Below are 25,256 nucleotides of genomic sequence, written 5' to 3'. Positions count from 1 at the left end.
AAGTCTCTGATGGAGCCAGGTTCCTTGCCTGAGCTCCCTTGGGGGACCCTGGCTGCCCCTCACCAACACCTCTACCCCAACCCAGCCCCTGCCTTTCTTTCCAGAAATGTATCCCGGTCTATTTACACAGACTAGAGCAGGTCAGACCTTCCATTGGATCTTGAGGGCACCAGTCCCCCAATAAAAAGCAACTAATCTTCCATCACTGTCAGGCCCAGGGTACCACCATCAAGCTGCAAGCATTCTCCAGTCCCCTCTGGGGCTGGGGGCTCCGCTGAGCCAAAGGGCCGCCCACAGGACAATGGTCCCGTTGGCGCGTCCAGACAAATGGGCCTTGTTGGGCTGACGGCGGGGGCGAGTTTGTGTGCCCCTGCTCGCTGAATGCGGCTTCTGTGCCTCTGGGCGGGCGTGCAGGAGCCAGGACTAGGCGGGAGGGGACCAGGGCCTGGAGCGCCCATTGGCCGAAGCGCAGGGGGTTGGGCTGGGCTGCTGACCGCACCTGGCCGGGAGCGACAGCCTGCAAGGAGGCCGCTGTGGCTGCGGCAGAGGGGCAGGAACATGGACCAAGCCTGGAGGACCGCGGAGGCCCGGCGGGTGCACCCCGCCGCCCAGTGAGTGAGCGAGCGCCCGGGCGGCACGCCCACCCCGAGCCAGCCACGCTGAGCCCGCGGAGAACCAGGCCAAGGTATGTCCCGGGGGCCAGCACTCACTGTTGGCTTGTGTCGACTCAGTCTACTTCTTGAGGGCCCCGCCCACACCGCCTCAGTGGCCAAAGGGGCTCTACTTGTGGCCTGCTGTCTGAGAGATGCGTGTACAGCATCCCTGCGCCCGGGGTGGCAGCAGGGAGGGCACAGGTTGATGCTGGTCCTGCCTTGGATTTTTCCCGGTGCCCCTAGTCCCCAGAGGTTTGGAGGGTGGGGCTAAGGCAGGTTGCTGGCTGGGCTGGAGCTGTGAGTCTGTTAATGATTAATCTTGGGCAGAGGCTGAGCAGTAGTGAAAGGGGGCAGGGAGCTCCTTTCCCTACCATCCCTCTCCACAGGGTCTTTCAGAGCAGGGACTGGGGGCCGTGGTAAGGGACCAGTCCCTCTGTTTGAGGAAGGCCCCGTGGGGGGAAGGCCACTGAGGAGAGGCTTTTGGGTATGGGACAAAGTCTAGTGCCCAGGAGGGGTCCCACCTGAAATCCTACACTTCAGTGTCCTGGGTCAGTGTCCGGTTTGGGGGTCCAGCTTCGTGTGCTTGTAGGGTTCCAGGCCAGAGCTTTGGTAACAACACAGAGCACAACTGTGTGCCCTTTCCACTGGGGACCCCTCCTCCCCAGCTCGCAGAGAAGGAGAGGTGATGGGCCCACATCTGGCTGCTGTAACTGACACCAGGGGGAGGGAGAGAGGGAAAGAGGGCCACAGGCCTGACACCTGATCTCTGGGATTGCCACCGTGACTGGTGCCATGGAAAGCCTTAGGAGGAGAGAGGAGTGGAGGAAGGTTCAGTTAGGAGTTCAGTTAGGGTTCAGTTTCTCTACTGAGGTGATCTGAGGCCCAGAGAAGATGAGGCTTGTCCAAGGCCACACAGGAAGCACACCTCAGGCACACCTGGGCCAGAGCAGCCTCTAAGCTGCTCTGCACCTTGCCCTGCAAGGGACCATTACTGCTTATCCCCATTATCCAGAGGGGTAACCTGAGGCTCAGGGAGATTCAGTGACTTGACCAAGGTCACAAAGGTCAGAGGTGGGTGGGTTGATTCCAAATCACAGGAGCCTTGCCTGGGACCCTACTTCAGGACCTCATGCCCTACCCAGGCCCTTCCTGCCCCATGGGGTCCTCGCCTCTTGGATCTGCCTGGGCTGCCCCAGACCCCTCCCTCTGGCCTCCCTGGCTCCCAGCTCTGCCTGACACTCGGTGGTGGGCAGGCTGTTACCCTGGGAGCAGAGACAACAGAGCCCTGTTCCCAGCTGCCACCTCAAGCTTACTTGATTCCTTGCTTCTTGCTCAGGCACATGTAGACAAAGAATGCCTGCCTTCCCTTTCCCTCACTGTCCTCTAGTCATCCAGCATGAAAGAACTGTGTCCCATATAGCTCCTGCTGGGCTCTGAGGGACTGAGTGTGCCACCAGTGAGGGAGGCAATGATTAACCTGGGGAACGATGCTCAAATAGTTTCCTGGCCCTGGTCATAGGCTATGGAAGGACTTCTTGCTTTGCTCTGATGGAGGAATATGGGTGACCCTTTTTAGGAGCCCCACACTACTCCAGACAGAGGTGCTTGTGAAGTCTCCTGACGGGGGACTGATGGAATCACCAGGTAAGTGGTAATGAAAGTACATCCAGCCGGGGATTTAGCTCAGTGGTTCTGGTGCCTGCCATGCAAGCTCAAGGTCCTGAGTTCATTCCCTGGTACAAAAAAAAAAAAGTACATCCAGAGAAACCTGCTTTTCCATGTGGCTGTTCTTTTTTTTTGGTACCGGAGATCAAACTCAGGTCCTTGCACTTGTGCAGCAGGCGGCAAAACCACTGAGCTAAATCCCTGGCCTCCATGTGGCTGTTCTAAGGCAGAGTTAAGGTCCCCAGCAATATCCCTCCCTGCTGTGGCACCTGGGGTTAGTCTATTCCCATCTGTGCCTGAGTTTTGTTGGATGTAGAATATGAGAATTGGGCAGCCTGAGTCTGAAGCGTGGGAAGATGGCCTTCCAGGTGTCTGCACTGACAGATCCTGCTTCCTCTGCCAGGTGGGATCTAGAAAGATCCAGAAGGATCATGATAATAACCAGATGTGCCAACACTGTATGCCAGGCATACAAAGGCAAAGGGCTCTGCGTACCTCACGCCATGGTTTCTCCCAGCAAGACTAAGAGCATGGCTGTACCTCCATTTTTTTAGGCGACTGGGGCTCAAGTAGGAGAAGTCACTTGCCCAAGGTCACCCAGCTTGGAAATGGAGGTGGATTTGTAGTCCACGTAACTCAGAAAGTCCAACAATAGAGAGGAAGTGGGTGTGCATCATGTATAACAAGTGTTCAGCACCCTTTGCAAAACCTATTATATGTCCTCGTGTAAATGAGTGCATAGTCATCCTTTAAAAAATATTTCAGACATTTTAAATAGAGAATGAAACTACAACTCCTATACAACTCCTACAACTCGTCCCTGGAGTTCTCAGTATTTTGGGAGCTAATAAAGACAAAAGTGTTGGCTCTGTGATCACCACTCAACCCCCTTTAGAGCTGCTTTGGGACCACTCAGATCTGCCATGAGGAACGGTGACTTTTACCTGGTCAAGGCAGTATAGCAGAAAGAGCTTGCTCTTAGTTCTGGCTTTGTCATTTGGTGCTTTCACAAGTTACTGAGCCTCAGTTTCCCCATCTGTCACATGGGGCCAGCAAACTGCCCTGGGAGGGTCTGTTGGTCATAGGTGTGAGTCATAGGTGTGCTCTTCTAAGAACATTGCATTCTCTCAGTGGCCCCGGTACCCCTTGGCATCCATGCCTCCAGCCAAAAGACCAGAGAGTAGGAGCGAGATGTCAGGCTGACAGTTTGGAGGTGGGCCAGTAAGCTGAAACTCTGCTGAGCAGTCCTCCCATCTCTGCTCCAGCACCACACCCCAGAGGGGCTCAGAGGGAAGAAGCTTCTAGGTTCTTGCAAGTCACTCCTGGAGGGTGGCGCAGCCTCTCCCATCTGCTCTCAGCTATGCAGCCCTCACTCACTTCCTAGCTCTGTGCCAGGCATCTGCTACCCCTTCCTCACTTAGGACACTGAAGTTCAGAGAGGGCAGTTTGCCTCCCTCAGCCACACAGTGAGATGGGACTTGGCTCAGATGAGCTGCTTTTCTCTCCTCCAGCCAGGCTGTAGATTTTCAAAATGGAAATACCTTTATTTTAAAATGTTTTGCAGGTTACTGGCAAAAAAAAAAAGGTGTGTTTGTACATGTACCAACTCCTCACAGTGAATGTACTTTTATTAATGTATCGCAAACATGTACTAATAAAAATTTTTTTAAATAAAAACCAACAAAAAATCAAAATGTCAACAAAAAAATAAATTTCTTCCAAGTAATGCAGTCTCTTGTATATGTATGTATTAAAAACATATGTATGAAATATATATGTGTAATAAAATATATAAAATATGTGAAATATATAGATATAGATGTAATTATAAAATCAAAATGTATTATGGAGAAAGTCAATGGCCCTAATCCCCAGGAAAGTATAGTTTACATTCAGGTGTCTTTTCAGACCCTTTTACTCAAGTATAAATGTTGAGCTTTGCTCAATATAAGTTCTTTCCGTACATATTGTATAATTGGGCTTAATATTAGGCAACTCTTTAACTTCAGTTTCTTCATGTACAAAATGAAGATAAAGGGGCTGGAGATATATAGCTCAGTGGTGCTGTGCCTGCCTGGCAAATGCAAGGTCTTGAGTTTGATCCCCAGTACTGGAAAAAAAAGAGAGAGAGAGATAAAGGCTCTGTGAGCATGGGAAGAGCTAAAATCATACTGCAATGACCACTTCGGTGTGCTCATCTCAGATCGGTTGTTAGATATCGTCTTGGAATATACTCCCACAAGTGACATTGCTGGGCCTGAGATCCACTACTGCTAAACTCTGACGGTTGCTTCCAAATTTTCACTCTAAACATTGTTGGCAGAATCTTCTTGCTCCATTTTTTTTTTTTTGCATGCTTGAGATTGAACCCAGGCACTCACACATGCTAAGTAAATGTTCTACTACTGAGCTACACTTTCAGCCCCCTTTGTGCTCCACTCCTTAAGCCTCCTCTTGGGTTCCCATAAGAATCCCCTCCACTACAGGCAGCATCCCTGAGATAGCCTCACTCCCTACTTTGTCTGCCACAGCCCTGCCCCATCTGTGTACCTGGAGCCAGCGCTGTGGATGTGGGTTCATCCGGGAGTGGTTCGCCGGGAAGCAGCTGTGCCACAGACTGTGATGCAAGCAATGGCTTTGGAGGCCCTGGCCGACCGCTTTCTCTCCTTCGGGGCTCTTTCTCACCCTTTTTTCTGATGACTCCATGTACTCCTGTGGCCTCAGTTTCCACCTGTACTTAGGCAGGGGACCTCACTGCTTTTTGGACGGTCTATGAACACCCCATATACCGCAGACTCTGTGTCCTAATGGAACCCCACATTGCCTGTTCCATCCCAACACTAAACCTTCCTGTCTGTCAGGCTCCCCAGCTCATGGTCTAGCTCTATCCCGTTACCAACCAAATTGCTGTGTATGCCATGGCATACAAATGGTTTCAGTGCATCCTCACCTTCTCCTTGGTCCAGGTCATCTGACACCTGGGCAGCTGTAACAACTGCCATTGGATTCTGCCTGTTTCTCCTCTTCTTTCCCACCCCTACAGTCCATCTGCCACTCAGAAGCCTTATCTTCTCACCTTTCTGCTGAAGACTTTCCCAGGGCTCCCCAACACCCACTGGATTCAGGTCAGCATGCTTCCCTAGACTCTAGCAAGTCCCTCTTGCCTTGGCCTTCTGTTGGGGTTCCACCTCTGCCCACCAGCCTCTTACAAGCACACATACTAGACAGTCCAGCCAGGATGAACCATTGTAGTTTCTCAGTTGTCCTGGGCCTTTTCCCTCCACTTGGCTTATTCCATATTAACAGTCATTTACTGAGGGCCTCCGCTATCCCCTGCACTAGTGTACATGATGCCTGGGCCAGGGGCCACAGGGCTCACAGCCCTAGGGGGAGACTGACAGCAGGCAGCTATGATGGAGGAAACTTTGGTTAAGGCCTACTCCAGAAGAGAAAACATCGGAGCCAGGTGTTAATACTCACTGCTGTAACAGAGAAACCCCAAGTTCCAAGCCTTAACACAAAATCAGTTTACCTTCCATTTTCTTGAAATTCAATGAGTGTTTGATAGGCATTCCGGGCTCCTCCCATCTCATGGCTCTTCCCACTTCCAGGTCCTTGAGGACTGGCCCATTCAACATGCTAAGGGGAAAGGAGAAGGTCCCTCCACTTAAGCTCATCAGCTGTCATTCTGCTCACATCCCCTTGGCCAGAATTCAGTCAAATAAAGACACTATGCTGCAAGGGAGGGTGGGAAATGTAGTCTAGCTCTGTAGCCAATGAGGAAAGGGAACTGCCTTTGAAAACTGTAGAATACATAGCAGCTTCTGCTACGGGAGCCTCCTCTTCCAGGAAGCCTCCCCGATACTACTTCCATTCTTTCTCCAGGCTGGCTATATGGATCTATAGATAGAAAAAGATGTAAGGAAGTGGGAACCAAAACCTTAATGATAGTGACTTTTAGGGGTGGGGACTCTTTTTATTGCCCTCTTTATACTTTGTGTTTTTTTGGTACCAGGGATCGAACTTGGGACCTTGCGCTTTCGAGGCAGGTGGTAGAACTAAGCTAAATCCCTGGCCCCTATACTTTGTTTTTTTAAAATTTATTTTCAAAGAACCTGTACTCTTCATTCATTTTTTTTTTTCCAGCCGAACATGGTGTCCCCTGGAAAGAGACTCTCTTGGCAAGGCTGGGGGCACATTTCTGGCATCAAGCCTCCCTGCTCTGGAAATGTTGGCCTCATTTAGCTCTTTCCTTCTCATCCTGGCCACCCTCTCACCTCTTGCTGGAGAGTCATAATACCATTTTATTTTATCATATAAAATGAGGATGTAGCAGGTCCCCAGCATGGAGTAGGAGGGTGCATGCATGATACAGCAAGTCGCAAGCACAGGACTGAATGCTGCTTTGTTCCAAATTCATGCTTATAAGCCACTGTTACTGTTGGAGGCCACTCTGCCCTGATTCACTCCCACAAAGCCAGCTAAGCCCAGAAGGCAGAAAAGCCAATGGATGTTAGAAAAGAAAAGACAACTCCAAAGCATGTCCCAAATCCACTTCCAGCACTCAGAGAGATTGGCAATCAGGGCTTTCCCCATGGCAGTTTTAGCTCTGGTATTTGATGGATGCTTGGGGCTGCTCTTAGGATTGGTGGGCTTTGGGGGAAGAGAAGCTCAGAGCAAGTTTTGGATGCCTGCAGTTCCCTGGGAGGAGCTGGGAGCTGCTTAACTTTTGAGAATGCTCAGTGGTGATGAATGATGGTCAAAACAATAGCTATTATTAATTAGTGGTGGCCCCAGAGCCTCTAGAGCCTTCTGCCTGGGCCATGATAGGGTTCTGGGGGTTGGCACTAATGGGAAGATGGAGAAGGTCTTCCTGTACGCAAGGAGTCCTTCTGTCCAGGAACAAAGCCAAGAAAAAGCAGACCTGAAGCTGAGATTACTCAGGCTGAGCCTGAGGGTCATGGGGATTTAGGGATGGGTCATGCTGCCTGCCAAAGCCCCAGGAAAGGCCAACATCTCTAATCAGCCCCAATACTGAAGAGCTGGTGCAGGATGCCCATATGTCCCCACCCCTCATCCAAAACAGCCAAGCGCTGTGCAGCATGGAAGTTGGGTTCTCTCTGATGAAGAACTAGGGCTTTGACAATGAAATCTCACCCAGACTCATCCCCCAGTCCTGGTCTGATGCTCCCAGAAGACTTCCAGGCCCAAGGAGTTGCTAAGTCTTCAGGGCCCATGCAGATTTAGGATAAACTTTGACATCTGCTTGTTTCTCAACATTTTAAAGCCCTGGAATGTGGCGAGTCTGATTTTCTACTCTGGCATTGTCTGTACTCTGTTAGCTGTGTGACCTTTACCTACCTGAGCCTTGGTTTCTTCCCTGGGTAGTGGGCTGACAGAGGTGCTCGGTGCACAGGGCAGCCACAAGACATGAATGAGGTGCCGTGGATCGATTAAGCAGTCTCCTGCCTCCCTGTCTCTCTCTCTCTCTCTCTCTCTCTCTCAGCCTTCAAGCCTGTCTTGGGCTCTGCAAGGCTCTGCAGTTGCTCTGTCCTTGGCTCAAGGGCACCTGAAACTTTGCTGAGCCCTCGAATGAAAGAGCTACCTGACCACACTGGGGTCCAGAGAGAGGTGGGGACTGTGGGAGGTGTCCAGCAGGGGAAGGGCAGAGGGCCAGGGCACCTCCAGAAAGGTGCTGGGGCATGCCACATTCTATCCCCAGGGAGGGAGCTCATAAATATTCACATGTACTTGAGAGGGAGGGAGGCAGCAAGCCTGCTGTTGGGTGTCATTGGAGAATTCCCATCTCCCAGTGACTGCAGAGGCAGCCTGGGATTCGGATGTGGTTCAGGCTGGGAAAAGAAAGGGAAGCCAGTCATAACTTGAGGTGAGTGTGTCTCCCCTGTCCCCTCACAGGGGTTGGCCCTGGTGGCAACATTCTAGGCTGGAAGGTTTACCATCCTGGGCTCAGTTTCCCTGTGTGCCAGATGTGGAGGATGAGTCCTGTTCCTCCTTCCTTCCCTGGAGGGTCTCAGCTGGAGAGGGGAGTGGCAATGGCTGGGGCTGGCCCGCCACCATTCACCTGCATGGAGAGAGGCAGACATGGCTGGGGTAATACACAAGGGCTGGCATAGGTGGGGAGGTTGGCAAGGAGACCATCTATCCTGAGTGCCTGGGTTTGTCACCACTGCAGGGAGAGGAGGCAAGAGACTCAAGTTCTAGTCCTGTCTGATGCTTCTGTGCTGTGTGACCTTGAAAGTACCCCTGCTCTCTCTGCAGTCTTCTTGCCTCTCTGCCTTCCAGCCTGGAGACCATGAGGCTCCGGCTGCGATGAGACTGTTCTTGAACCCCAGGCCTTGAACTTGGGGCCATTAGCTGCCCACAAGCCCACACCAGTGGGCACATACCTCAGTGGGGCCAGGGACGGGACTCAGGGAGGGTAATAATAATGATGGTGGCAGGCCACACTCAGCAAGTGTCTTCACTGTGCCAGCCCTGTATTGAGCACATCCTTGTGGAATGCAGAGGATCCATATACCCCCTGTGTTAGTTACTTTCTTGTCACCGAGACACAATACCTAATACTTACAACTCCAAGGAGGAAAGGTTTATTTTGGCTCATAGTTTGTAGCAGTTTCAGTCCATAGCTAGCTGGCTCCAAGGCAGGGTGGCATGGCAGAGGGGCATGGCAGAGGAGAAAGCGCTCATGGCATGGTGGCAGGAAACAGAGAGAGAGATCAAGGGAGGAGGGAGGGAGACAAACCCTTCCAGGACGTGCCCCCAGTGACCCACCTCCTTCGACCAAGCTTTACCTCCCAACAACATATTTAGCTAGAAAGACATTAGTGAATTAATCCACCGAGGAGTATCATACTCCCATGACCCAGTCACCTCCCAAAAGCCTCACCTTGATTGTATGAGGCTTTGGGACGACAACTGGATATAAACCACAACAGCAGCCTGTGATGGCGGGAAAGTTAGTATTATTTTGGACAAGAAGTGGAGGCTCAGAAAGGGGCACGGCCTTGCCTAGGGCACAGCAGAGCTGGGGTTTAAAACCAAGACCTGGTCCCAAAGTGATGGCTTTGTAGGGCTCTTATATGCCTGACTTGCATACTTGTGCTCTTATACACAGATGGCTATCAGATCTGTGACTCCATGGTAAGCTCTTTCCATGGAGCTTTTATGTACATATGGCTCACAAGCATGATTTCTGCCTATATGTCTATGTCAACCTCATGGCCTATCTTCTATGTGGCTCTCTGGCTGGCTGCCTGGACCATGGTCCCATCATCACGCTGTGGTTCATGGATTCTGCCACCAAACATTTACCAGGTACCAGGCTCGGAGCGCTCAGGAGTGAGTCACTGTCAGCTTGCTTGCTGCTGGGTACAGAGGAGACACTTCCACTTCCGCACACTCAAGTGTGACCTAAACCGGGCCTGGTCCATAGTAATGATAATGATTATCACTATTAATAATTAATGCATATTCATTATTCATCACATTCTGGGTGTGTATTCTCTTGTTAAAATTTTACAGTCTTGGGGCCTTTCTCCTTCAAGCCAGGTTCCTAGATGCCACAGCTGCTCTCTGGGCCTCAGTTTACCCAGAGGCTCTGCCTGTGATCCCAAAGGATCACGTAACAGATCCTGTATGCCCTGATGCTATTAATGTGTACACTGTACACACTGAGGCTCAGAGAGGATGACCTTTGTGCCCAAATTTTCAGAGACCAGGCAGGGAGGGAATGACCAGCCTTAGACATCCCAGGTGGCCAGCAAAAGAGGAACAGCCACAAGCCCCCCCTGCTTCCCCTCCCCCTAATCTGGCTGCAGGCTCAGCCCATAGAGGCCAGACCCTGCTATACTCCTTGGACAGAGCTCCTGCCATGCCTCTGCCTTCTGCAGTGGCTTTGCTGCCAGCCACATCTTCTTTTCCATGGGCTTGGGGTGAGTGTGGTGTGCACCAGCCAGGGCTGCCATGGACAAAGCAAGAAGCTCCATGTTATAGGTCCACAGACCTGGGTTCAAATTCCTGCACAGCCCCTGGTTCGCTGAGTGACCCTGAGCAAGTACATGATCCTCAGTGTTCCCATCTGTGAAATGGAGTGACCGTGAGGTGGAGAGGCATCCACTGAGTAGTAGCAGAGTGGAGACAGTTATATACTTTGGAGACATCCCTGCATGGGCTGGCTCCTAACAGGGGCTCAAGAGTGGAATCAGAGGCAAGAAGATTGCAAGTTCGAGCCCAGCCTTGGCAACTAGTGATTTATTGAGACTTATCTCAAAATTAAAAAAAAAAAAATTAAAAAGGGTTGGGGAGGGCCGGGGATTTAGCTCAGTGGTGCCGCCACCTGCCTCACCAGTGCAAGGTCCTGAGTTTGATCCCCAGTATCAAAAAAAAAAAAAAGGGTTGGGGATATAGCTCAGTGTAAAGGCCCTGAGTTTAATCTCCAGTGCTGCAAAATGAAAGGTGAAAGGAGAGAGAGACAGAGAGAGAAAGAGAAAGAGAGAGAATGAATCAGTGTGTAGAATGGCCTAAAAATCAGCAGCAGACAGGGCTCAGCTCTGGCAGGGGCCTGGTGAGATTTGAGAAAGCCAAAACGGAGCATGAAGGAATGAATGCAGGAACCAGAGATGAGGGGGTGGGGCCTTGTCCTGGGCAAAGCTAGGTGGAGCCTGATTGGCAGTTGAGGGAGGCTGGTCTGCCCCCTGCTGCTGGTCCTCCACCTGAGGCCTCCATCATTGCAGCCTCTCAGAGTTCCAGAAAGTACCCTGGTGAGTGGGGCTGCTGGGGCAGCCTTCCCCCATTTTAGAGGCAGAGAAACTGAGCCCTGGACCTGCTTCTGAGCTTCAGTCAGAGGCTCCAACCTGTTTAGGGCTCTGTTCTGCTCCCACTGGACCCCTGGAGAGCAGGAAGGTGGCTGACTGGGACCCTTGAGGCCTGGGACATGCTTGTGCTCAGTGAGTGACCCAGTGACCACTGTTCGTTCAGGGCAGACCCTCAAAGGCTCAGGAAAGATGTGGTCAGTATGCCTAACCCACCTTGGGAAGGCTGCCAAGGCTGCAGCAAGGGTGGTGGGGGGCTCCTGGCTTCTCTATTGTACCAATGAGAAAACCACTCCAAGGGGGTCCCTGGCTTGTGTGAAGTCACAGTGCTGGATGGAAGCACAGGCCTGAGGGATCCAGAGCCTGACCTCCCTCCTCCTAAGACCTCTCCTGGCTGATTTACCCCACCTGGCAAGCTCTGTGTTTTATTATTTAAATATGCTAAATGCAGTATATTGCCTTTTTTGATTAAGAAAAAAAGAGGTGTGATTGAAAAATATGGTGAATGTTTACATTTTTAAAAATATGTATTACTGTAAAGGACACAGCGCCATTAATTTCCTTCAAAATACCCCTCACTTGGAACATACTTATGTCATCATTCTTGCCACTTTCTTTTTTCTTTTTTTTTTTGAAAAACAGTTTTAGATAAGCTTTAATGCATTTCCTGAGTTAAAAATGCACTTGTTTTAAAGATCCTATAAATAAACATCAACTCTCTCAGCTTGGTATTTGTTGTTTAAAAAGCAATATTATAGCCAGGTGTGGTGGCACACACCTGTTGTCCCAGCACTCAGGAGGCTGAGGCAGGAGGATTGCAGTGAGTTCAAGTCCAGTCTCAGCTACATAGTGAGCTCAAGGATAACCTGAACTACAGAGCAAGACCCTGTCTAAAAAAAAAAAAAAAGCAGTATTATAGGAATGTTATCTAAAGGAGACAGGCCAATGGAGAGTTTACAAAATGTAAACGTACACATGTTAAAAGCAGTTGGGGTGCAAGGGATTTAGCTCAGTGGTTCTGGCACCTGCCTCGCAAGCAAGCGCAAGGTGCCGAGTTCGATCCCCCATACCAAAAAAAAAAAGGTAGTGCTGGGGACCGACACGTACAGAGCGGGAGGGGCGTCCTGTGACTCAGAGCCCAGCACCCAGCTGCGGCCACAGTTGCTTCTCCCTCAGATACATGGACAGTGGCTCCAGACAGCTAAACACAGGCACTGACTGGCCTGCTCCATAGTGGCGAAACTATGACCTTTCTGTGACACTCCCAAGCAAGGGCTCAGCAGGGAGCCAGTTTGAAGCCTTGGACCTGAGAAAATCCAAAACGGAAGAAATGCCACTTTCTCTGCTGCCTTTTAAGAGACTAGGCCAAAATTATACACTATTCAAGTTTTCTCTTCCCTGTGGAGCCATGCTTTCCTGTGTGTAGCTGTCTAGAGAAGAGACCAAGTGAGAGCTCTCAGCGCTAGTAGGGTGCCCTGGAACTGCTTTCCTGTACCCTCCTTGCCCCCCGGCCCTGTTCTGTGCAAAGGCAAATGCATTGGGGGTTCTGCTCCACAACTTGGGCTCAGAGGCCCCCTTAAGGGAGCTTTCTCTAATTGGACAGAAACTGTTATATAAAAGGCACAGACTCTGCCAGCCTGGGGAAGAGACTTGGGGGTTTCAAATGCGTTGAAGTTAAATTGCTGCTATAATTGCAAGTTCCTAGTAGGAGAAAAAAAGCATTAAAATAACTGAAGGTTTGTTTTATTGGCAACTTAGGATGCAAAGTATTTTATTTTTAAACTTCTAAACTTTTTGTTTGTTTGGGGTTTTTTGTTGTTGTTTTCAGACAGGGTCTCATTAAGTAGTTCAGGCTGGCCTTGAACTCATTATGTATTCCAGGGGTGATCCTCCTGTCTCAGCTTACCCAGTGCTGGGATTACAGGCAGATGCCACCCAACCCTGGCCAAACTTCTAAACTTTGTAAATAAGACAGTCAAGTTTAAATAATATAGCTTTCCAAAGCTGAGTATTCTCATTTAGAGCTCAGTTTTTCTGCATGAAATACAAAACCCGCTTTCTAAAATTTCCAGATCGGAACAGGACTATTCTGACAACCTGTGACTAGTTGAGCTGATCAATCTCAGTTGGCAACATTCCTTTCTTACCTTGCTAAGAGCTGAAAAAAACTTCAGATGCGTTGTTCTAGACATACATTCCAAATGTCTCCTGTGAGGTGTACACCACACACAGGAATCCATCTTTACCCTTCTGGCTGTCATACACTTCTGAGATCAGCACAGACAGGCTTGCCTTGCTGTGTCTGTTCACCAAGGAGAAGACAGCTTGGTTAGCGCTGAGCTTAAGCACCTCCTGATGATCTTGATGAGCTCACTTGTGTTGACATAGTCAGGAATGAGGATCTTAGTATTACCCAGGATGGGCAGCTGCTTCTCACCCTTGGGCCGTTCTATGATCACCAGGTCATTGGTGGGATGCTGCTCCCAGATGAATCAGAAATCTTCTACTCTTTGTTCAAAGGTGTGGTGTTGCTTGAAGTCTTCTCTGACAGCACTGGGCACGAGGTCCTGGGGACAGCAGTGGCACAGAATCTCTCTTGCCACTTTCTGAAGCAGTCTTGAAAGTCCTCTTTGTGAGTGTCTTTAGCTGCACTCTTGTGGCTGCCTTGAGGTCATGAAATGATTCAAAAGATTTACTTTTCATGGTAATTTTGGCTTTGGGGATGAAACAGAAGTCTCATAGTGTCAGATCCCGTGATTAAGTTGGATGAGGACACACTGTAATTAGTTTTTTGGGGGTTTTTTGGTACTGGAGATCGAACTCGGGACCTTGAACTTGCAAGGCAGGTGGCAGAACCAGAGCTAAATCCTTGGCCCTATAATTAGTTTTTTTGTTTTGTTTTGTTTTTTGGTACCAGGGATCGAACTTGGGACCTTGCACTTTCGAGGCAGGTGGTGGAACTACTGAGCTAAATCTCCGGCCCCCTATAATTAGTTTTTATGACCCTTCCTCTCCATTGGATGGCACTCAGCAGCAACATTCACGATATTTTTAAAAACTCATACCTCATAAAGATTATGAAAAAGAACTTCCAGAATTGCTTCAGAAAAGGTCAAGAATGATGGAATAAGTGTTTTTGAAGAGAAGGAGGAATATTTTGAGGGGGATCAATGGCGATGTGTTTTGTTTTTTTTTGGTACTGGGGATCAAACTCGGGACCTTACGTTTTCGAGCCAGGTAGTGGAACCACCGAGCTAAATCCCTGGTGGCAATGTGTTGTTTACTGTAATAAAAAAATTTTTTTGGTACCAGGGATCAAACTCAGGACCTTGTGCTTGTGAGGCAGGTGCGGTGCTGTAATAAAACTTTTAATTTAAATATTCACTGTATATTCTACTCATGCCTTTTATATCCCTCTTTAAAGAAAGCAACCATTATAAAAATACATAATTTTGAGGAATATTCCCTTATATACCTGTCCCCCCAGCTCTACAGAGGTTAGCACTGCTGACATGTAGAATGTGGGTTGAGTATCCCCAATTCAAAAATCTGAAATCTAAAATACTCCAAAATCTGAAACCTTTTGAGCCCAGCACGATGGTGCAGGTGGAAAATTCCACATCTGACTTCATGTGAGTCAAAACATAAGCACACTTGGGCCAGGGATTTAGCTCAGTGGGGCCAACGCCTGCCTGGCAAGCGAAAGGTCCTGAGTTTGATCCCCAGTACAAAATCAAAAACAAAAAACCATAGGCACACTAAAAATATTGTATAAAATTATCTGTAGGTTATGTGTAAAAGATATATTAAACATAAGTGAATTTCCTGTTTAGATCTGGGTCCTATTGCTAAAATACCTCACTGGGCATGGTGGCACACACCTGTAATCCTAGTACTCAGGAGGCCGAGGTAGGAGGATCATCACAAGTTCAAGGCCAGCGTGGGCTACATAGTGAGTTCAAGGTTACCCTAAACTGCATAGTGAGACACTGTCTCAAAAAAAAAACACAAAAAAACCCTCATTATACATATGTAAACACTCCAAAATCCCAAATCTCAAATTCCCCAAATCCCAAATTTCTCTGATCTGAGGCACTGAGGATAAAACACACTCAATCTATACTGCCCTCCCGTTGCTTTTTTTCTGGGCCTACATGTGTATTTATCTACATACATACATGGATTGGGGGGAGTGGTACATTTTGGTTCCCGAACTTTCTTTTTTCAAACAAACAGATCATAATGTGGGGCCAGGGATTTAGCTCAGTGGTGCTGCCGCCTGCCTCAAAAGCCCAAGGTCCCGAGTTCGATCCCTGGTACCAAAAAAACAAAACAAAACAAAATAAAAACCCAAATAGATCATAGTGTGGTTAGCACTGCTTTTATTTTGTTTTTATTTATTTTTTACACCTGCAGACAACTCCTTCTGGAAATAGGCCTTCATGTCATGGTTCCTTGCTGATGGCCACTGAGACTATTTCTAAATTTCTTCCGTTTCTGCCCTTAGAAAACAGCCTTCCTCACCCACACACACTCAGCCCAGCCCACCTTGCAGAGTGAATGAGCAAGGATATCTCACTGTCTCCTTAGAAGAGGTCATATTCTCTCTTGTAGTTTCTTCCTCTGCAAATTGCTTCTCTGTGTCTTTTCCTTAGCTTTTGGGGGGGGGGGCACCGGGGATCAAACTTGGGACCTTGTGCTTACAAGGCAGGCAGCGGCACCACTGAGCTAAATCCCTGGCCCAACGTGTCTTTTCCTGTGAGGACAACGTTCTAGATGATGTATTATGAAATTGGTGCCACCTGGTCAGACAGGTCTGGAGGGCCTCTTCAGGGCCGAGTTGTAGGTGCCTTGGGTAACCTCTTAGGAACAGCACGTGGGCTCCTTCCCCAGGCAGCTGCCTGGGTGCTGTTCACAGGGACAGTGGTGATGTGCCATGCACACATCAGTGATGATGTGTGTTCTCAGGACAGCAGGCATGACCTCCTGCAACCTCCGGGGATCAGGAGTGTGAGCTGGGTTGGGAATGGAAAGTTTAAGGCCCTGGCTTTGCAGCTAAGGAAAAATGGAAAGATCTCCCCTAATCCAAGGCTCAACTCTCTCCTGTTCCTCAGCCTGAACTGGGCCTATTCTAGTCCATGTCATGGTTCCCTGAGGATCAGTTTACCACATTCAGACCAAACCTGCCCATAAACAAACTAATAAGAATAACAAAAAATCCCAAGATGCTCTGTTAAAAATGAAGGTTGAATGATTTTTTTTGTTGTTGTTGTTACTGGGGATTGAACTCAGCACCTTGCGCTCGAGAGGCAGGCTGTGGAACTACTGAGCTAAATCCCTGGCCCATGGTTGAATGATTTTTATTCTAAGTATATCCCATTCAATATTTAGGATAGACTTATGCAACTAATAAAAATGTTTATTCATGTTTACCTGAAATTCGCAGTTAGCTGGACAGCCCTAGCTGCTGGATGTGTGCAAGAGACCTGGCTGATTGTGTGACCAGAGCTTTCTTCTTCCCAGCTCTGAACCTCAGTTTCCAATCTGTTGCCCCTACAAATCCCAGGATGCAGGGCACTAGGAGTGGCTCTCTTTTTGCTTTTTATTTAGAAAAGTGTTTCATTACAAATCCCCAGAAAGTCTAAAAATAAAATAATGAACATTCATGTCCTCATTAACCAGTTCAAAATTTAAAATGGCAGAACCTGGAAGGAAGCGCCCCGCCTCCATCCCAGGCTCCTAGGGCAGAGAAGCTCAGCCGGTCCCAGCACCCAGAAGGAAGCTCCCCCACTGCCATCCCAAGCTCCTAGGCCAGAGAAGGTGAGCCGAGTGGGTGCCAGAAGCACACCCCCGTCCCGCCCCCCGTGGAAATGAGAAAACACATAAACAAGCCTCAAAAACAGACTTCCGGATCACCTACAGCAACCCCAAAGGGAAACAAGGTGGAACAATCTGATACTTAACCACCTGGACTCTCTAAACTGTCAACAAAAGAGGATCTGGGAAAAATGAAATCAGAAATAATTACTCAGCTAACAGCAAAGATTTTGCTCATGGTGCAAGACATGATTAATAAATCTAGAGAGGACACAGATAAAAAAATAGAGGATCTGAGGAACATGATGGAATCCCAACATAGGAAACCCGAAATCCATAAAACAGATACAAACAGATTTCCAAGAGATTAAAAACTCCATCAAAAGTCTGCACAGCAGAATGAACCGATGTGAGGATAGAATTTCACATATAGAAGATGAGATTGCAATTAGTGAGGAGGAAAAGAAAAATTGCCTTAAAAATTTTAAGGGAACACAAGAAATCAATCCAGCAGCTGCTAGACGATGCAAAGAAGAATAACATAAGACTGACTGGAGTCAATGAAGAAAGAGGAGAGAGTGCAGATGACATAAAAAAATCTGTTCACAGAAGCGACATCAGAAAACTTCCCAAGGAGGGGAAAAGAACTTGACATACAGATAAGTGAGGCATATAGGACTCCAGCTAGCCTTAATTAAAAAAAAAAATCTACACATAGGCATATAATAGTTAGGATTCCAGAAATCCAACAGAAGAATAAAATTCTACAAGCAGTGAGAGAAAAGAAACAAATCACATACAAAGGAAAGCCCATGAGAATCACAGCAGACTTCTCAATGCAAACCCTCAAGGCAAGAAGAGCTTGGAGTGATGTATTTCAAGCCCTAAAGGAAAACAGCCTCCAACCCAGATTGATGTACCCTGCAAAACTATCTTTCAAAATTGATGGAGAAATAAGATACTTTCATCATAATAAAGAGCACCTCAGGAACTTCATGAATACCAAACCAGCACTCCAAAAATTTTAGACAATACCCTAGGAAAAGACAATGAGGATCACAACCCCAGGAAAGCCAGCAGAATGAATCCATTGGGCGTGACAAATTAAATGCAAAGGGGGAGAATCCAACAACAAAAAAAGTCATGACAAGGCTTTTAAAACTTTTAACTTCATCTCCCTGAGTGTATAATTCAATCTTATTATTGTACTGATTAGTATTTTTCTGATTCTAGAATTGCACACCATTCCTTGTGCTATACTGGCTATTTATCATCTTCTTATGTCTACATTTTAATTGGGTTGTCTATTAATGAGCTCTAAGAATTCTTTATATATTCTGGTCATAGGTTATATGCATTGTAAACATGGTTTGTTTAAGGACTACTTTTCATTTTAATGATGTCATTTAAAGTTCTAAATTTTGAAGGAATCTCATTTATCAATTGTTTTCTTTTATACATCATGTTTTTTCTATCCTGGGTAGTTCTTGCCTACCCTGAATTCATAAATATTTTCCCTTATAATTTCTTCTTAAAGTTCTATACTTTTAGGCTTTCTTAATTAGGTTCATAGATCCCTTCAAGTTATTTTCATGTATGGAAAAAAAAGGGTTGAGGTTAATTTTTCATATATGGACACCAGGTATTCTAGTGCCGTTTGGTGAAAACACTATCTCTTCCTCAGCTCTTGAATTGAGTTTATATTCTATAAAATGCTAATGTGAAATAATCTTTCAAAACTCAGTGGACCATATATGTGTGGCTCTATTTCTAGATTCTCTGTTTTATTCCAATGATCTATATGTCTTTCCTTATACCAACACTGCCTTGATTACTGTAGCTTTAGAAGAAGTCTTAAAATTAGGTACTAAACATCTTCCAACACTGTTTTTGTTTTTGTTTTTAACTTTTCTAGGTCCTTTGTACTCCTACATAACTTTTAAATTTCAATATCCAATTCTTCATTTATAGCAAGTATACACAGACCTGAATTTTTATATATGCCTTGTGTTTTCTAATCCTGTTAAATTCAAGTACAAGTTCTAGGGGCTCCTAGAGATTTCTTAGTATTTTCTCTGTAGATGATCATTTCATCTACATATGAAGATTTTGCTTCTGCCGTGCCAATCCCATCCTAGTTGTATCATTTTATTGCCAGGCTATTTTGGTGGGGACTAGGTTTCAAAGTTTAATGGACAGATAAAAAGTAAGCATATCTGCCCTTGTTCCCCACCTTAAGGAGAAAGCATTGTATCTTCTCCATTCATATAAGGCATTCTCACTGGAAGTATGGAGTACATGTCTTTAATCTGTTGAGAAGTTTCTGTTCTACTTCTAGTCTCCTGATAGCTTTTACCATGAACAGCTGTGGAATTTAGTCCAATACTTTTTCTCCAACTAGTGACAGGATCATATGGCTTTTTCCTTTCCTCTGTTAAAATGATGACTTTTGGAGGTTGATCTTCCAATGCTGAACCAACACTGCCATCCCTATAACAAAACCACTTTCTCCATCCTGCCAGATCTGACTTCCAATAGTTTGTTTTGTTAAACAAATTTCTATCTATGTTCATACTTTTTTCTTCTATTATCTTCATCCAGTTTTAGGATTAGCACAATGTTGAGTTCCTCAAATGAGGGGAGAAGTGTTCCTTCTTTTTTCTGCTTTAATTGTTTGATATAATTTATCAGTTAAAATGTATATGAGCCTGCTGTTGTCATATAGGTAGGTTTTCAAGCTAGGAATATACTTTCTTTAATAGGTGCTATTCAAATTTTATATTTCCTCCAGAGTTAGTTTCATTCATTTGTCTTCCAAGGTACTTCTTAGAAGTTGTCAAATTTATTTCAAAAAAGATTTTTGTAATATGCTTTCTATATCCTTTTAAATTCTGTAAAATCTGTGTAATGTCTCCTAGATCTTAATATTGTAATTTTAAAAATATATAACTGATATTGTGTAACAGGAAGAAAAGGTCTAAAAGAGCAGGGGAATTGGGAGGGGTAGGGGAAGGGAAAAAAGGGAAAGGAAAAAGTATGAGAAGGGAAAAAACATGGAAACAAGGTCTTTGCAAATAGGGAAGGGTGGAGGCTGTGAAGGGAGGGCAAGGGAAGGGGAAAAAAAATAAGAAGCAAGAGACTCATGTAATGGTACAAGATCCCAATGATGAATGTAACTGTATTTTATACCAAAAATGTACCAATAAATTTAATGGGGAAAAAAATGTGTAATAGGGAAGGAGGCATAAAAAGAATTATGCAGATGTGTTATGCACATGTACCTACTCCCCACGATGGATGTAATCATTATGTATTGCAAACATGTACTAATAAAAATAAAAACTAAAAACACATACACACACACACAAAAAAATAAAATTTAAAGTGGAACCATGAACAAGTACCTTCTCCTGCTATTTCCTGCCTCTCATTGAGCTGATTTTTAATTTTTAAAATTGTAAAATTATTTATTTGTTTTTGTGGCACTGGGGATTGAAGCCAGGGCTTTACCACTGAGCTACAACCCCAGACATTCTTTTTAAAAATAACTTTATCAGGCCGGGGATTTAGCTCAGTGGTTCTGGCGGCTGCCTCGAAAGTGCAAGCTCCTGAGTTTGATCCCTGGTACCAAAAAAAAAAAAAACTTTATTATCAAACACACACACATACAAAAAATTAAAACCATTCAAAGAAGAACAATGCAAGGGGAAAAAACTACAATAATATTCAAATACAGTAGAACTCAGCCAAAACAAAACTGAAAAGCACTTAAACATTTTTCCCTATAACTTAAAAAAGCATCTCAAGCACCAACAAGACACCAGAGGATGTGATTTGTTTCAGAAAGTTCCCCAAAACCAACATTGCTCAAATAATGATCTGGAAAAAAACTCCAGTTAGTTAGCAGACTCCGCATAAGCCAAACTTCTCCCTAATTTAAATTTCGATACAGTCATATGACACGCGATGGAAACACAATCCGAGAAATAACGTTATTAGGCCATTTCACCTTTCAGGTTCTCACACTAGAGAAACTATTCAGTATTTAAACATATGTGTCCTATTTTACTTAAGAGGATGGCCTCAACATGCATCCATTTAGCTATAAATGTCTCTCGTTTCTTGTTCTTTATGGCTGAGTAGTACTCCATTTTATTAAAAAACCACATCTTCTTTATTGTTTTGTTGTGTTTTTTTTTTGATACAGAGTCTTGCTAAATTACCTAGGCTGGGCCCAAACTTGTGATCCTCCCATCTCAGCCTGCCAATTTTAGTATATGTGCTGCTAAAATGAACATGTGTCTCAGCCTTCCAGAGTCCTTGGATTACAGTTGTACATTGCCAGGGGCTGATCAGACCCTCAGATGCCTGCGAGGGGGGGAAGATGGGGTATAAAGAGAAACAGAGACAATATTCAAGGCGCAAGGCGACTGGGAGAAGCCTGTCTCTAGTGGACAGACTCAACAATCTTTGGGTTGACCAACTTTTATTGGGAAGCCTAAAGCACAGGGGTAGGGATAGTGTACTTTTCATGGAACAATGACTGCCAGTAAATGTGTAACTAATGAGTAATAGGGAACAAGATTAATGGGGAACAGGTTCTTTCTTCTACCCTGATGCCTGTGTTTTTTGCATTGACCTCAGCAGAAATTACAGTGGACCCTGGAGTTTCAATGGGCCCGACATATGATCAACTTGGATTATGACTAGAATTTTAGCTTTAACTTAAGACCAAAATCTTGAGTAGTGACCCGAATGCTGGCTGCCTGTGCTTCCTGATGGTCTCAGATACAGATTTAACCCTTAAAGAGTTCTGGAAGGAACATTACAGCATCCTTTCCTGTATGGGGATAGATAAATCCCGGGCCCATGTCTCTCTAAGGACACTGAGGTCTGCCTGTTCACAGGAGAGAGACTTTGAGGCTGTGCAGAGGAGCCTGAGCCTTCATTTGACAACCTGAGTTACAACCAGCCCTCAGGAATGAATTGAGTTTCTAAGCCCAGGGGCCAATGTATCTTGCCTTAGGAGTGCTGTGCTTGTGAGTTTTCACACACAGCCAGGAAGCCTATGGTTTTTCCATTAACTTCTCAGTTCCTAAAGCAAGTTACATGAGCCCTGGACTGTGGGGCATAAATCGCACATCTGGCCCCCAATAATTCCCCCCATACCTGGTCCCCAACAATGCACCACCACACCTGTTTGACACCATTGTGTTTCTATTCCTGTGGCTGTCTCCTTCCAAGTATTTGTCTCTCTGTCTCTCCAGTGTCTCTCAGTCCCTGTCTGGATCCTGCTGGGGGTCCACAGAGCTAGCAAAGTCAGGTCCCTGCTTCTAGACTGGAGCTCCAGCTTCCTAACACGTACCCACTCTGTGCTGCCCTACAGGTGCCTGAGATGCTACCACTGCCAAAGAAGCGCTGGGAGTCCATGGCCAAGGGGCTGGTGCTGGGTGCTGTCTTCACCAGCTTCCTGCTGCTGCTCTACTCCTATGCTGTTCCCCCGCTGCATGCTGGCCTGGCCTCCATGTGAGTGGTGGGATTAGGCACCAAAAGGTGGGGTAGGGAAGGCCCCACAATCATCAAAGCACCTGCCCTGATGACTGAAGCTGCTTTATAGGCTGCCACTCTGTGCCGTGCACCATACTATGTCAGACAGAAATTCTACTACTGAGGGCCAAACTTGGGGTAGAACCCTGGGCCTCGGTGTGCCCATCTGTAAAGTGGGGATAAGAGAGCCTGCCTCATGGTATGACAGAATCCCATAAAACCTATGTCCCGGGTTTGGATTATTATCGTCTAAGGCTCTAGCTGGGCCACTCTAGTGGGGAGTGATTTGTCTAAGAGCACTCGGTTGTCAGGGGCCAGGATTCAAACTGGGGTCCGTGTGAGTGCAGCTCCAGCTCCTAACCATTAGGCTATCCCGCCTCCTCACGGGACCGCTTAGCACAGACTGGGCACATCCTGTAGCCTTAGTTGGGGATAGTAAGTTTAACCGGAGGAGACTGCCAACGACTGAACATTTTTGGCCTGCAGAATGCAATTTTAGGTGGTCCAAACCAGCACCGTTTTACAGTGAACAGATGACACAGAGGCCAGGAATGAGACAGGAGCCCGTGTCCCTCAGCTCACTTTGACCTCATGCCAACACCACAAACAGGGCCTGTTGTTTTCCCCCATTCCACATATGAGGAAGCTGAGGCCAGAGAAGCCAAATCACTGGCTCAGGCCTCCAGCCTGGACTCAGGCCCATCTGGTACCCTATGTCTAGATCGTGGGGCCCAGGGTGCCAGTCCTGAGGTCCCAGCAGCTCCTCACACTCTTCCCCCACCCTCCTCTGTGCTCAACAGGACCCCAGAGGACATAGCACCCTGCTCCCCGGCCCCTAGTGAGTCAGAGCTGGTGACCTCTGCCAACAGCTCGTCAGGAGGGTGCCAGCCCCGGCGAGACCTCGTGTTCATGAAGACGCACAAGACAGCCAGCAGCACTCTGCTCAACATCCTGTTTCGTTTCGGCCAGAAGCACAGGCTCAAGTTTGCCTTCCCCAGTGGCCGCAACGACTTCGACTACCCTGCCTACTTCGCGCGCAGCCTGGTGCAGGATTACCAGCCCGGAGCCTGCTTCAACATCATCTGCAACCACATGCGCTTCCACTACCACGAGGTGCGCGGCCTGGTGCCGCCCAACGCCACCTTCATCACCGTGCTCCGCGACCCTGCCCGACTCTTCGAGTCCTCCTTCCACTACTTCGGGTCCGTGGTGCCCCTCACGTGGAAGCTCTCGAGCCAGGACAAGCTGGCAGAGTTCTTGCAGGACCCGGATCGCTACTACGACCCCAATGGCTACAACGCCCACTACCTCCGCAACCTGCTCTTCTTTGACCTGGGCTACGACAGCAGCCTGGATCCCAGCAGCCCGCAGGTGGAAGAGCACATCCTGGAGGTGGAGCGCCGCTTCCACCTGGTGCTTCTCCAGGAGTACTTTGATGAGTCTCTGGTGCTGCTGAAGGACCTGCTGTGCTGGGAGCTGGAGGACGTGCTGTACTTCAAGCTCAACGCACGTCGCGACTCGCCCGTGCCGCGGCTCTCGGGGGAGCTATACCGCCGCGCCACGGCCTGGAACATGCTGGACGCGCGCCTCTACCGCCATTTCAACGCCAGTTTCTGGCACAAAGTGGAGGCCTACGGGCGGGAGCGCATGGCCCACGAGGTGGCCGCCCTGCGCAGTGCCAACGAGCGCATGCGCCGCATCTGCATAGATGGCGGACAGGCGGTGGACGCGGCCGCCATCCAGGACTCAGCCATGCAGCCCTGGCAGCCGCTGGGCACCAAGTCCATCCTGGGCTACAACCTCAAGAAGAGCATCGGCCGGCGGCACGAGCAGCTCTGCCGTCGCATGCTCACCCCCGAGATCCAGTACCTGATGGACCTGGGAGCCAACCTCTGGGTCACCAAGCTCTGGAAGCTCATTAGGGACTTTCTGCGGTGGTAACCTCCGTCCTGGCGCTGGCCTCCCCTGACCTCTCCAGGTGCCACCCTGGACCCCAGGGTGAGGTGGGGCTTTCATGGGGACATAGCTGGCCAGGATTGGGCCATGGCGCACACAGAGGGCCTAATCGAGATCAGTATTTGACTAATTACAGCATTTTTTAATTTAAACTCCCTGCCCGATGTTTCCTCCCTTGCAGGGGAGACCTCAAAAGTAAAGGAATTTGGTGTTGTCTTTTTCTTAATCAGCATCAGTGGTGGTGATTGGAGGGGCCCAAGGATGGGAGACCCCAAGTGGTACCTGTGGGAAGGTTCTGTGGGACAGAGCCCAAGGTGGGACAGGGACCCAGTGTGTGTGTTACATGTGGTTCAGGGGCTCCTGCAAACTTCCAGGATTCCCCCCCCCCCCCCCCCCGCCCTGTATGGGTTCCATGCCTAGCACTAGATCAGTGCTTTGTGGGAGTTTCAACTGATCCTCACCAATACTCACCGGCTTTTTGTTATCTTATACTAGAAATGCAAAAGGGAGCTCAGAGAGGGAAAATCACTGGGCCAAGATCACACAGTAAGTAGTAGGATTGGAGCAGGGATCTGGTGGGTGGAAAGTGTGGGCAGATCAGGACAGAGTCTAAAAAAGTATGTGTGTATGTGGAACGGGGAGGTGGGGAGCATTCGGTGGGGCACTGGGCTGCACGCCCTGGGTCTAGCCCAAGGGCTTCTTACACTGTCTTATTAATCCTCACACCAATCCTTTGAGGTAGACAGGGTCCACTTTATAGGTGTACCTGACATCCTAAGAGGCGAAG

General features: G+C 47.7%; 1 protein-coding gene and 1 pseudogene across 3 annotated transcripts; one reads left to right on the top strand and one right to left on the bottom strand.

The window, feature by feature from the left end:
* The first annotated feature begins 523 nt into the window (after positions 1 to 523).
* Positions 524 to 24,695, top strand: LOC147821958 (galactosylceramide sulfotransferase). Of its 3 annotated transcripts, none has more exons than XM_087198542.1 (3): positions 524 to 685; positions 22,353 to 22,492; positions 23,314 to 24,695. In XM_087198542.1, the coding sequence occupies exons 2-3, from the start codon at positions 22,362 to 22,364 to the stop codon at positions 24,452 to 24,454; spliced, it is 1,272 nt and encodes a 423-aa protein (XP_087054668.1). In that variant the 5' UTR covers positions 524 to 685; positions 22,353 to 22,361; the 3' UTR covers positions 24,455 to 24,695. The 3 variants fall into 3 exon arrangements, with proteins under 3 accessions (XP_087054668.1, XP_087054666.1, XP_087054667.1); XM_087198540.1 differs by lacking the exon at positions 524 to 685 and adding an exon at positions 8,118 to 8,205; XM_087198541.1 differs by lacking the exon at positions 524 to 685 and adding an exon at positions 11,000 to 11,098.
* LOC110348952 (microtubule-associated protein 1 light chain 3 beta pseudogene) lies at positions 13,252 to 13,791 on the bottom strand (annotated as a pseudogene).
* Positions 24,696 to 25,256: the final 561 nt, after the last annotated feature.

Source organism: Heterocephalus glaber, unplaced genomic scaffold (genome assembly GCF_053883595.1).
Source record: "Heterocephalus glaber isolate CG9 unplaced genomic scaffold, H.glaber_assembly_v1.0 deba00001687, whole genome shotgun sequence".
Classification (NCBI taxonomy): Eukaryota; Metazoa; Chordata; class Mammalia; order Rodentia; family Bathyergidae; genus Heterocephalus; species Heterocephalus glaber.
This window is presented reverse-complemented; position numbering and strand designations above follow the sequence as displayed.

Bases quoted from the DNA above. Each gene is read 5' to 3' on its own strand.
- LOC147821958 (XM_087198542.1), top strand. From the start codon at position 22,362: ATGCTACCACTGCCAAAGAAGCGCTGGGAGTCCATGGCCAAGGGGCTG. The intron at 22,493-23,313 runs GTGAGTGGTGGG...TGTGCTCAACAG, and splicing joins CATGCTGGCCTGGCCTCCAT to GACCCCAGAGGACATAGCAC.